The 12,129-nt window shown below is 54.0% G+C and overlaps 1 protein-coding gene across 1 annotated transcript in view; it reads left to right on the top strand.

Moving 5' to 3' along the window:
• cop1 (COP1 E3 ubiquitin ligase) overlaps positions 1-8,651 on the top strand; it is a gene marked incomplete at its 5' end in the record, with an annotated part of 130,351 nt that extends 121,700 nt beyond the window's left edge. The window contains 4 exons of the mRNA XM_085977983.1: positions 94-217; positions 5,407-5,568; positions 7,506-7,550; positions 7,818-8,651. Of these exons, the coding sequence (XP_085834109.1) occupies positions 94-217; positions 5,407-5,568; positions 7,506-7,550; positions 7,818-7,835 (349 nt within the window). The remainder of the gene's footprint in view (positions 1-93; positions 218-5,406; positions 5,569-7,505; positions 7,551-7,817) is intronic.
• Between the last annotated feature and the right edge of the window lie 3,478 nt (positions 8,652-12,129).

The following is a 12,129-nucleotide window of genomic DNA, read 5'->3' as shown; positions in this document are numbered from 1 at the left end:
TAGATTCACAGAGCAGGAGATGCAATTGCTGATCCTGGCAGGAGATGATTAGCCTCTTTACGCTGCCTTAATTGATGCAGAGTTTGTTTGCAGGTCTACAGACAGTCAGTTGAAGCTGTGGAGTGTGAACAGGCCTCACTGCTTACGGTCGTTTAAAGGTCACATCAATGAAAAGAACTTTGTGGGTTTGGCATCTAATGGGATTACATCGCCTGTGGTGAGTACCTATGAGATTAGTACCTGCTTTTAGAGAGGCTTGAATTGGGGATAATCTGGATTAGCTGTAGGTGAGGGAGTGTGGTTTATCTCCCCAACCCCCCCCAACACCAGCTCGCCGACGCTGCCCCCGAAAGCAGCTCGCCAACGCTGCCCCGACACCAGCTCGCGACGCTGCCCCCGACACCAGCTCGCCGACGCTGCCCCGACACCAGCTCGCCGACGCTGCCCCCGACACCAGCTCGCCGACGCTGCCCCCGACACCAGCTCGCCGACGCTGCCCCCCGGCACCAGCTCGCCGACGCTGCCCCCGACACCAGCTCGCCGACGCTGCCCCCGACACCAGCTCGCCGACGCTGCCCCCGACACCAGCTCGCCGACGCTGCCCCCGACACCAGCTCGCCGACGCTGCCCCCGACACCAGCTCGCCGACGCTGCCCCCGACACCAGCTCGCCGACGCTGCCCCGACACCAGCTCGCCGACGCTGCCCCCGACACCAGCTCGCCGACGCTGCCCCCGGCACCAGCTCGCCGACGCTGCCCCCGGCACCAGCTCGCCGACGCTGCCCCCGACAAGCAGCTCGCCAACGCTGCCACCCCGACACCAGCTCGCCGACGGACGCTGCCCCCCGACACCAGCTCGCCGACGCTGCCCCCGACACCAGCTCGCCGACGCTGCCCCCGACACCAGCTCGCCGACGCTGCCCCCCCGACACCAGCTCGCCGACGCTGCCCCCGAAAGCAGCTCGCCGACGCTGCCCCCCGACACCAGCTCGCCAACGCTGCCCCCCGACACCAGCTCGCCGACGCTGCCCCCGACACCAGCTCGCCGACGCTGCCCCCGACACCAGCTCGCCGACGCTGCCCCCGACACCAGCTCGCCGACGCTGCCCCCGACAGCAGCTCGCCGACGCTGCCCCCGACACCAGCTCGCCGACGCTGCCCCCCGACACCAGCTCGCCGACGCTGCCCCCGACACCCAGCTCGCCGACGCTGCCCCCGAAAGCAGCTCGCCGACGCTGCCCCCCGACACCAGCTCGCCGACGCTGCCCCCGACACCAGCTCGCCGACGCTTGCCCCCGACACCAGCTCGCCGACGCTGCCCCCGACACCAGCTCGCCGACGCTGCCCCCGACACCAGCTCGCCGACGCTGCCCCCGACACCAGCTCGCCGACGCTGCCCCCGACACCAGCTCGCCGACGCTGCCCCCCGACACCAGCTCGCCGACGCTGCCCCCGACACCAGCTCGCCGACGCTGCCCCCGACACCAGCTCGCCGACGCTGCCCCCGACACCAGCTCGCCGACGCTGCCCCCGACACCAGCTCGCCGACGCTGCCCCCGACACCAGCTCGCCGACGCTGCCCCCGACACCAGCTCGCCGACGCTGCCCCCGACACCAGCTCGCCGACGCTGCCCCCGGCACCAGCTCGCCGACGCTGCCCCCGGCACCAGCTCGCCGACGCTGCCCCCGACACCAGCTCGCCGACGCTGCCCCCGACACCAGCTCGCCGACGCTGCCCCCCGACACCAGCTCGCCGACGCTGCCCCCGACACCAGCTCGCCGACGCTGCCCCCGACACCAGCTCGCCGACGCTGCCCCCGACACCAGCTCGCCGACGCTGCCCCCGACACCAGCTCGCCGACCGCTGCCCCGGCACCAGCTCGCCGACGCTGCCCCCGGCACCAGCTCGCCGACGCTGCCCCCGGCACCAGCTCGCCGACGCTGCCCCCCGGCACCAGCTCGCCGACGCTGCCCCCGGCACCAGCTCGCCGACGCTGCCCCCGGCACCAGCTCGCCGACGCTGCCCCCGACACCAGCTCGCCGACGCTGCCCCCGACACCAGCTCGCCGACGCTGCCCCCGACACCAGCTCGCCGACGCTGCCCCCGACACCAGCTCGCCGACGCTGCCCCCGACACCAGCTCGCCGACGCTGCCCCCGACACCAGCTCGCCGACGCTGCCCCCGACACCAGCTCGCCGACGCTGCCCCCCGACACCAGCTCGCCGACGCTGCCCCCGACACCAGCTCGCCGACGCTGCCCCCGACACCAGCTCGCCGACGCTGCCCCCGACACCAGCTCGCCGACGCTGCCCCCGACACCAGCTCGCCGACGCTGCCCCCGACACCAGCTCGCCGACGCTGCCCCCGACACCAGCTCGCCGACGCTGCCCCCGACACCAGCTCGCCGACGCTGCCCCCCGACACCAGCTCGCCGACGCTGCCCCCGACACCAGCTCGCCGACGCTGCCCCCGGCAGGGGGGAGGGAGGGGGGGGGTGGAGGGAGGGAGGGGGGGGGGGGAGGAGGGAGGGTGGGGGGGGGAGGGAGGGGGGGAGGGGAGGGGGAGGGAGGGGGCAGCGAAAGAGGGGGGAAGAGAGAGAGGCTGAGGAGGGGGAAGAGAGAGAGGCTGAGGAGGGGGAAGAGAGAGAGGCTGAGGAGGGGGAAGAGAGAGAGAGGCTGAGGAGGGGGAAGAGAGAGAGAGGCTGAGGAGGGGGAAGAGAGAGAGAGGCTGAGGAGGGGGAAGAGAGAGAGAGGCTGAGGAGGGGAAGAGAGAGAGAGGCTGAGGAGGGGGAAGAGAGAGAGAGGCTGAGGAGGGGGAAGAGAGAGAGGCTGAGGAGGGGGAAGAGAGAGAGAGGCTGAGGGAGGGGGAAGAGAGAGAGAGAGGCTGAGGAGGGGGAAGAGAGAGAGAGGCTGAGGAGGGGGAAGAGAGAGAGGCTGAGGAGGGGGAAGAGAGAGAGAGGCTGAGGAGGGGGAAGAGAGAGAGAGGCTGAGGGAGGGGGAAGAGAGAGAGGCTGAGGAGGGGGAAGAGAGAGAGGCTGAGGAGGGGGAGGGGAGGGGGAGGGAGGGGAGAGAGGTGGAGGGAGAGGGGGGGAGGGAGGGGGTAGAGAGGGGGGGAGGGAGGGGGGGAAAGAGGGGGAGGGAGGGAGGGGGGGGAGGGAGGGGGAGAGAGAGAGGGGGGGGTGGGGAGAGAGAGAGGGGTGTGGAGAGGGAGGATGAGGCGGGGGGGAGGAGAGGGGGGGGGGAGGGAAATGGGGGAGGAGAGAGAGACAGGAAAGGAGAGAGGGCGAGTGGCCCGCGGCCGCAAATGGAGCCAAGCCCCGGGAACGGGCGTGAGCCGGCTCGAGGCTGAGAGAGATGGCCGGGCCCAGTTGCCGGGGTAACCCTTCCCCCCCCCCCCCCTCCCCGAAGCCCCGCCCCCCCACCCTACCGAGCCACGGCCCCCGCCCCGGCGCCCCCCCCCTCTCCTCCCTCCCTCCTGAGCCCCGGCGCCCTCCTCCCTCCCGAGCCCCGGCCCCCACCCCCGAGCCAGCTTGAAGACCGCCAATTGCGGCTGGGCCTGCGCTACCCGCGCTCTGTGTCTCGGGCTTGAGACGCCACCTGGGACTGGAGGGAGGGAGCGAGTGAGTCGGAGCACGCCCAGTTACACCCTGAATGCGCATGTGCAGCACGCACGCAGCATGCTGGTAGTTGTAGTCGTTCCTTGGCACGTTGGACTGAGGCTTCCCTGGTTTGTTGTTGCTAGGTGACGTGAGGAGAAGGAGCCGAAATGTTTTTTTTTAAAAAGATAAAACCCCGAGAGAAATAAGGAGCTATGAACAGAGAGTTTATTTATATTTTTAGGAAAAAACTGAAGTAAAATGTTTAAATTCGGTAATTAAAGCGGGAAAAAATCCATTAAACGTTTCCCCCCCCCCGTCTGCCTCCGAATGAAACCGCGACGTCTTTGTCGAAAGCGCTCCCTGGGTTTTTTTTTTATTGATTTCCAATGCAAGTGTGGAGGAAATGGCCGAAATGTTTGTATTTTTTTTTAAAAAGATAAAACCCTTTTTTTTTAAAAGATAAAACCCCGATGGGAAAAAGAAATCGAATAGTTTAAGAATCAAGATGGCTGACACTCACCTCAGTTCAGAATGATTAGGCCCGCCCACACACGCCCCGATTGGTCAACCATCAGGTCACTGAAGTGTAGGATTGGTCAATCGTCACGTCGCTCAACTCTAGATGGCCCGCCCGCACACGCAATGAACCCGCCCCCGTGACGCAGCGATTGGTCGACCGTCTGGTCACTCGACCTGTACGATTGGTCAACCTTCACGTCACTCGATGCTAATGAGCAGATAATGAGCGGAATTTTGAACGTTTTTTGTATACCGTCGGCACAATTTTTGTCCAACCAAAAAGTAAATACGCCTATGAGAGTCCCCTAATGATAAGCTTTCTTTTGATATAACGTGTAACATATACGCTCTATAACTTTTGATTGTATAGCCGGACAGACGGAGAGACAGAGAGACATACCGCTTTATATGTATAGATAATCTTCTATGGGACACTCTTCGTGCTTTTTGTCAACATTTGACATCCAAAAAAATGTTAAAAATTTATAACAGAAATTTCTCAATTTATAACAGCAAACCCAATTTAGGTGTTGCGATCTGGAATGCACTGAACTGAAAAGGCGGTGGAAGCAGATTTAATAATAACTTTCAAGAGAATTGGATGAATACTTAAAGGACAAGAATTTACAGTGCTATGGGGCAAACAGCAGGAGAGTGGGACTAATTGGATAGCTCTACCAAAGAACTGGTTCAGGCATGATGGGTGGAATGGTGGCCTTCTATGCTCTTTCATTCTATGATTCTAAACATAGAAACATTCCCCAAGGAGCTTCACAGGAGCGAAATCAGATTAAAAATTGACACCGAGGCATGAAGGAGATATTAGAAGAAGTAAGCAAAAGCTCGGTCACAGAGTTGGTTTTAAAAGAGGCAGAAAGGTTTAGTGAGGAAATTCCCAGGGCTTGGAGCCTAGTCTCCCTGCTACTACCTTAGAAACTCAGGGCGCCTAGTGCTGTCTCCCCACCACGTGCACCCCCAGTCGCCCTGTTGTTGTCATGTTCTGCAATCTCCCGCTGTCCTCGTGTGGTGCCTCCCCTCCTCGCGGCCAGGCCTCTTCTCTTTCTCCCCCCCCCCCCCCCCTTGCGGCCGGGCCTCCTTCCCTCCTCGCGGCAGGTCATCGCCGCCACCCCACTCCTCTCCCTGCCGTCCTCCTGGTCAGCTGTGAATTTGTGTTACCTATCTACAGTCTGGGAGTGTATTTATAATGAGTGTTGTAATGATGCTGTTGTTTAATGATGAATTGTAAGAGCGTGGCTATTAATGTCAGGCACTTCATTTATTCTTCTAGGAAGTGAAAAACAATTCTCTCTACCTCTACTATAAGGGGCTCTCAAAAACGCTGCTCACCTTTAAATTTGACACAGTTAAAAGCGTTTTGGACAAGGACAAAAAGGAGGATGACACCAATGAATTTGTCAGTGCTGTGTGTTGGAGAGCGTTACCAGACGGGGTAAGTGCTGATATATTCAATGTGTTGGACGGCGTTACCAGACGGGGTAAGTGCTGATATATTCAATGTGTTGGACGGCGTTACCAGACGGGGTAAGTGCTGATATATTCAATGTGTTGGACGGCGTTACCAGACGGGGTAAGTGCTGATGTAAATGTGTTAACAAAACATTAGAGCAGAAGGACCGGTTAGGGTGTGTGGCCTAAATAAACGTTTTTTATACAAATACACGAAGTATAAGGAACAAATTGAATGCATTGCAGGTGCAAATTCAATTTGGAGGTTACGACATGGTAGCCATCACTCAGACATGGCTGCAAGACTGTCAGGATTGGGAACTGAATATACCAGATTATAAGGTCCACAGGAAGAAAAGGGAATCTGGTGGAGGAGGAGGCGTAGCCTTAGTGATTAAGGATGAAATCACTTCAATGATGAGAGGGTGTAATGAGAGATAAGCAGGCAGTGGAGACTTTGTATAGAATTAAGAAATAGAAAAGGATTTCAGACTGTAGGGGGAGTTGTGTATAACCCCCCTGGTAGCAGCTGTGAAGTGCTAGAATGTATAATTGCAGAGATTGGGACAGACATGTAGTAAAGGCGGAGTGGTTTTAATGGGGGATTTTTACTTTCATATAGATTGGATAAGCAGACTAGCTCATGTCAGAAACTATCAATTTCTTGAGTGTGTTCAGGATAGTTTTCTGCAACAATATGTCCTAGAACCAACAAGGGGGAGGCCATATTTGGTTTAATAATGAGCAGATTTAGTTAACAGCCTAAAGGTGCGTGAACATTAATAGTGACCATGTTATGATTGATTTCAATGTCATTTGAAAGGGAGAAACGTGAAACAGCTACTGAAATTCTAGATTTAGGTAAGGCTGACTTCAATGCAATGAGACAGAGCCTGTCCACAAATAAACTGGGCAAATCTGTTAATGGGTAAAACGACAGTAGATAAGTGCTCAAAAAAGGATTTGTGATACAGAACCAGTTTATACCCCTAAGGGGTAAGAGCTCTACTTGCCAAAAACCAGCCATGGACGACTAAAGAGCTAAGGGACAGCATAAAACTAAAAACACATACAAAAATACCCAAACTAGCACAGATCCTGGCAACTGGGAGAAATACAAAGAACAACAAAAGGTGACAAAACAGGTAGTAAGAGCTACATAAAGGGAGTATGAAAAGAAACTCACAAGGGATATCAAAATCGACACAATTTTTTTACAATTAGGAAAAAGAGGGTGGATTCACAAATCAGCCATGATCTCATTGAATGGCAGAACAGGCTCGAGGGGCTGAATGGCCTACTCCTGTTCCTATATTCAGTGAGCCGGAGAGTGTTACCAGATAGGGTAAGTGGTGATATATTCAGTGCTGAGGAGAAAAGAGAGGTTGGGTTAAGTGGAGTTGGTATATTTCCATGCTGTCTGTGAAACTTGCAGGTTAGCATTTCATCTCCATCATCGATTCACCAAGTGTTTCAGTCCGTTAGAAGATTGCAGAACCTGGGATGGTACAATACCTAGTTCAGGTCACAAGGGGCTCCTATTGTTACATCTTTGGGTTGTTCAGATGGACAGTATTGGAACTCTCCTGAGCGTAGGACACTCAGACCGCTTATGGGAGTGATCAACAGATGAGAATCATGTGGCAGCTTGTGATGTATTCCAGTACAGCGGTAAGTCTGTGTTGTTAAATTCCCCTGGGATTTTCCATTGGTTACCAAGAGATTGGACAGTCCAGATCATAGTTCACTTACAGAATTGGTCAGTGAGCTGATCTGAGTAGAACCCAATGCTGTGGTGAATGTACAGTTTGGAGTTTTCAGTGCATTGTTCTGCTTTGTCTCTACACGTGGATTCTGATTCATTATATTTATTATATGCATTATGTGACTATTGGTTTAATCCTATTATTTTTATCACAGGAATCGAATGTCCTAATAGCTGCGAACAGCCAAGGCACAATAAAGGTGAGCAGATACAAAAGCACTGAACAATAAATATGGGAAAGTGACTTACAGAAGGTGAACTACTCACAGTTAGAAGGGACGGTGTGTTTAAATGGGGGGGTCAGTGTCTGATTTTTGGGAGGGGGTTGCAGTTTCTGATTTCTTGGGGGATGGGGGGGGAGGTGATGATGGTGGTGCGGGTGGGGGAGTGTCTGATTTCGGTGTTGGGCATTATTTTTTCGTCCCCTCGGGTGCAATCTCTCACTGACCCAGTCCCGTTGTTTGCAGGTGCGGGAGCTGGTATGAGGGGAGGCGGCACTGGTAGTACCTCCCATTTCATTGTTGCCATGGAGGCTCCTTCCTTGGATTGATTGAAACCCATAGCTGGCATCCCAACATCCTGTTCATGATGATCCTTCACCACCAGCAGCAGCAGTCGCTAGTGCCAGGACTGTGTAACCGTTCCCACTCCTTGTGGAGTCAGCAAAATGTGATGAGATTGAGGAATCAAGGCCAATCTTTTCACGGACTGAATAAGAAACTTGTATTTTCCATAGACTCGTGGGCCAGATGTAACTGCAATTATGTGAAGTCCGTCTTGTGTTTCACAAAGATTATTGCAATAAGCAGAGTGCAATTGGATTACCAAGGGGCAGGACTAGAGAGAAGAAACTAGGCCATTCCGTTTCAGTTCATAAAACCCGCCGCGGTAACCTGGTTTAAGTGCTCCACTTCAAGCCTCTGGTCTGCCGGTGACTGGGTTTGAAGTCATTATTTTTAACCTGAGTTCTATTTGGATTGGTGACCAAGTTTGAACTGTCACCAAACTGCGCTTTTCTTTAAAACATACCTCAGCTTTCCTCTGGTTGGACAAGCGCATTCTTCATTTATACCAGCTGCAGTGAGACAGACAAAGATAAAGCAGAATGAAAGCTGTTTCAAACAGTGATGACCCTGTGGAGTCCGTCCCTGGGGTTGCAGTGGTCTGTGGTAACACGGACTTTAAACACCTGTGGCAGCACTTGATGTAGCTGCTAATCACAGTCAGAGCAGTGTAAAAATCGCTCGACACTGCACAGGTTGGGTGGCGAGGTTCGCACAGGTTTTTGGTGGGGGGGGCGGTTTGCGCAGGTTTTTGGGTGGGGGGGGCGGTTAGTGCAGGTTTTTGGGGTGGAGGGCGGTTAGCACAGGACTTGGGTGGGGGGCGGTTAGCGCAGGTTCTGGGGTGGGGGGGGCGGTTAGCGCAGGTTTTGGGTGGGGGGGGGGCGGTTAGCGCAGGTTTGGGGTGGGGGGGTGGTTAGCGCAGGTTCTGGGGTGGGGGGGCGGTTAGCGCAGGTTCTGGGGGGAGGGCGGTTAGCGCAGGTTCTGGGGTGGGGGGGGGCGTTAGCGCAGGTTCTGGGGTGGGGGGGCGGTTAGCGCAGGTTCTGGGGTGGGGGGGGCGGTTAACGCAGGTTCTGGGGTGGGGGGGGCGGTTAGCGCAGGTTCTGGGGTGGGGGGGGCGGTTAGCGCAAGTTTTGGGGTGGGGGGCGGTTTAGCGCAGGTTTGGGGTGGGGGGGCGGTTAGCATAGGTTCTGGGGTGGGGGGGCGGTTAGCGCAGGTTTGGGGTGGGGGGGCGGTTAGCGCAGGTTCTGGGGTGGGGGGGGCGGTTAGCGCAGGTTCTGGGGTGGGGGGGGGCGGTTAGCGCAGGTTCTGGGGTGGGGGGGCGGTTAGCGCAGGTTTTGGGTGGAGGGGGTGGTTAGCGCAGGTTTGGGGGTTCGTGCAGGTTGGTGGGGGTGGCGGATTGCGCAGGCTGGCGGAGGAGGCGGCAGTTCGCGCAGGTTTTGGGGGGTTGGGTCAGTGGCGGAGGCGGTTCCTGCAGGGAGATGAGGCTTGGTGTAACGTTACGTTACGCAGGGTCACAGTGAGGACAGGGCACTGAGTGCATTGAGTTGGACTGTAACTGTCCCAGTTTAGTTAGAAGGTGCGACCTGGCTCAGCTGTGTGTGGACTGGGCAAGTCTCCCAGCTTCCTGATATTCAGAGTAAAATACTTACCTTTTAACACAGTCACCAAGCTGACCTGGACCTGCTCCATGTGGGTAAATCCTGTCACAGTCAAGTGTTTGATTTCAATTCTCCAATGTGTTTCACTTCATTCTAGTTCAAACAGTAGACGCCAGTAGCAGAGTGTCGAAGATGAAGCTTAATTTATCGAGTCGAACACTACAGCTCAATCACAACCTTTTTGTACATTTTTCGCTCTCCTCACTTGTTTCTAATCATTTGACCATCATTAAAAGTTTTTTCAAGTTGTGCTGTTTGGCTGTTGGGTTTCCTCTGACCCTTGTGTAACTGTGTCCTGCTTTTAATCTAACCACAGTTACAGCAAGCCTTCATTTGCAACCTTGGAATGTGTCAGATAAGCCAAGCATACTTTCTGCCGCATTTGTGCCGTTTGGAGCTGTCACTGACGTACTCGAACTGTCTTCAGCTTCTCTCGGTTCCCCCAGACAACTTCTGTTCCACTTGCACAGTGACTCTTTCCTTCTAGTTTTGCATGTATAGTTTCACCATCTCCAGTCACCCTGCAGTTTCTCACCTAAGTGACCTAGACAGTGAGTATTGGCAGATATTCAGTTATGGAGGGCATCATAAAGTTGAGCCTGATTTTGACCAGGAACTGGAACCCTAGCTGATTCTCTCCCCCAGCCAATGGCCCTTGATATCGTGTAGCATCCCTTAGTTAACAGCACAGATGTAGGAACAGGTGAAGGCCATTCAACCCTCGAGCCTGTTCAGTTAGATCATGGATGATCTGTATCTTAACTCCATCTACCCGCCTTGATTCTATATCCCTTAATACCCTTACCCAACAAAAATCTACCTATCTCAGTTTTGAATTTTTCAATTAGCCTCAACAGCTTTTTGGGGGAGAGAGTTCCAGATTTCCACTGCCCTTTGTGTGAAGAAATGCTTCCTGACATCACCCCTGAACAGTCCAGCACTAATTTTAAGGTTATGCCTCCTTCTTCTGGACTCCTCACCAGAGGAAATTGTTTCTCTCTGTCAAAGCCTTTAATCATCTCAAACACCCCAATTGCATTACCCCTTAATCATCTATATTCAAGGAATACAAGACTGTCTATGCAACCTGTCCCTCATTTTTTGACCGTTTAGCCCTGGTATCATTCTGATGAATCTGCGCTGATATAGCCTTCCTGAGGTGCAGTGCCCAGAACTGAACACAGTTCTCCAGCTGGGGTCTAACCAGAGCTCTGTACAACCGTAACATAACTTCCACCCCTTTATATTCCAGCCTTCATGATAAAGGCTAACATTCCATTAGCCTTTTTAATTATATTTTGTACCTGTCCACTAGCTTTTAATGATTTCTGCACTGTTCCCCACAGTTTCTAACTTCTCACCATTTAGACAATACTCTGATCTATCTTTCTTAGGTCCACACACATTCCCACATGCTCCCCCTCGCATGCGCTGTCTGTTGCCCCCCCCCCCCCCCACTGTCTCACTGGGAGAAGCGAAGGCAAAGTATATTCGGTGAAATTAAAAAAAAAAAAATTAAAAAAAATCAAGCAGTGATGTCACAGGACAGCAGGTAGGTGATTGGCTGGTGAGTATTGGAGCTTTCTTGCTGCTCTCTGAGTTGGGGCAGTGGGTTAAATTAAGAGCTGGGAAAATATAACTATTACTTTATAAATTAATAACTTAAACTAGATTAATGAGCAGGAACTCAAAGGTCAAATATTTTTCCTTTTGTTTAGTGATAATTGTGTTGGGTCGAATTCTCTGTGCTAGGATGTCACTGTCCTGGGGCTGATTATTATTAGTAGCGTTGGTAGTTACGGGGAAACTGAACCAACAACAGAGTGTGATACGGGGAAACTGAATCAACAACAGAGAGTGATAGGGGAAACTGAACCAACACAACAGAGAGTGATACAGGGAAACTGAACCAACACAGAGAGTGATACGGGGAAACTGAATCAAGAACAGAGAGTGATACGGGGAAACTGGACCAACAACAGAGAGTGATACAGGGAAACTGAACCAACAACAGAGAGTGATACGGGAAAACTGAACCAACAACAGAGAGTGATACGGGGAAACTGAACCAACAACAGAGAGTGATACGGAAAACTGAACCAACACAACAGAGAGTGATACGGGGAAACTGAACCAACAACAGAGAGCGATACGGGGAAACTGAATCAACAACAGAGAGTGATACGGGGAAACTGAACCATCAACAGAGTGATACGGGGAAACTGAACCAACATCAGAGAGTGATACAGGGAAACTGAACCAACAACAGAGAGTGATACGGGGAAACTGACCAACAACAGAGAGTGATACAGGGAAACTGAACCAACAACAGAGAGTGATACGGGAAACTGAACCAACACAGAGAGTGATACAGGGAAACTGAACCAACAACAGAGAGTGATACGGGAAACTGAACCAACATCAGAGAGTGATACGGGGAAACTGAACCAACAACAGAGAGTGATACGGGGAAACTGATACCAACAAGAGAGAGTGATACAGGGAAACTGACCAACAACAGAGAGTGATACGGGAAACTGAACCAATCTCTCTTCTTT

Source organism: Somniosus microcephalus, chromosome 3, assembly GCF_052327205.1.
Source record: "Somniosus microcephalus isolate GS21.2 chromosome 3, FLI_Smic_1.0, whole genome shotgun sequence".
NCBI lineage: Eukaryota > Metazoa > Chordata > Chondrichthyes > Squaliformes > Somniosidae > Somniosus > Somniosus microcephalus.
This window is presented reverse-complemented; position numbering and strand designations above follow the sequence as displayed.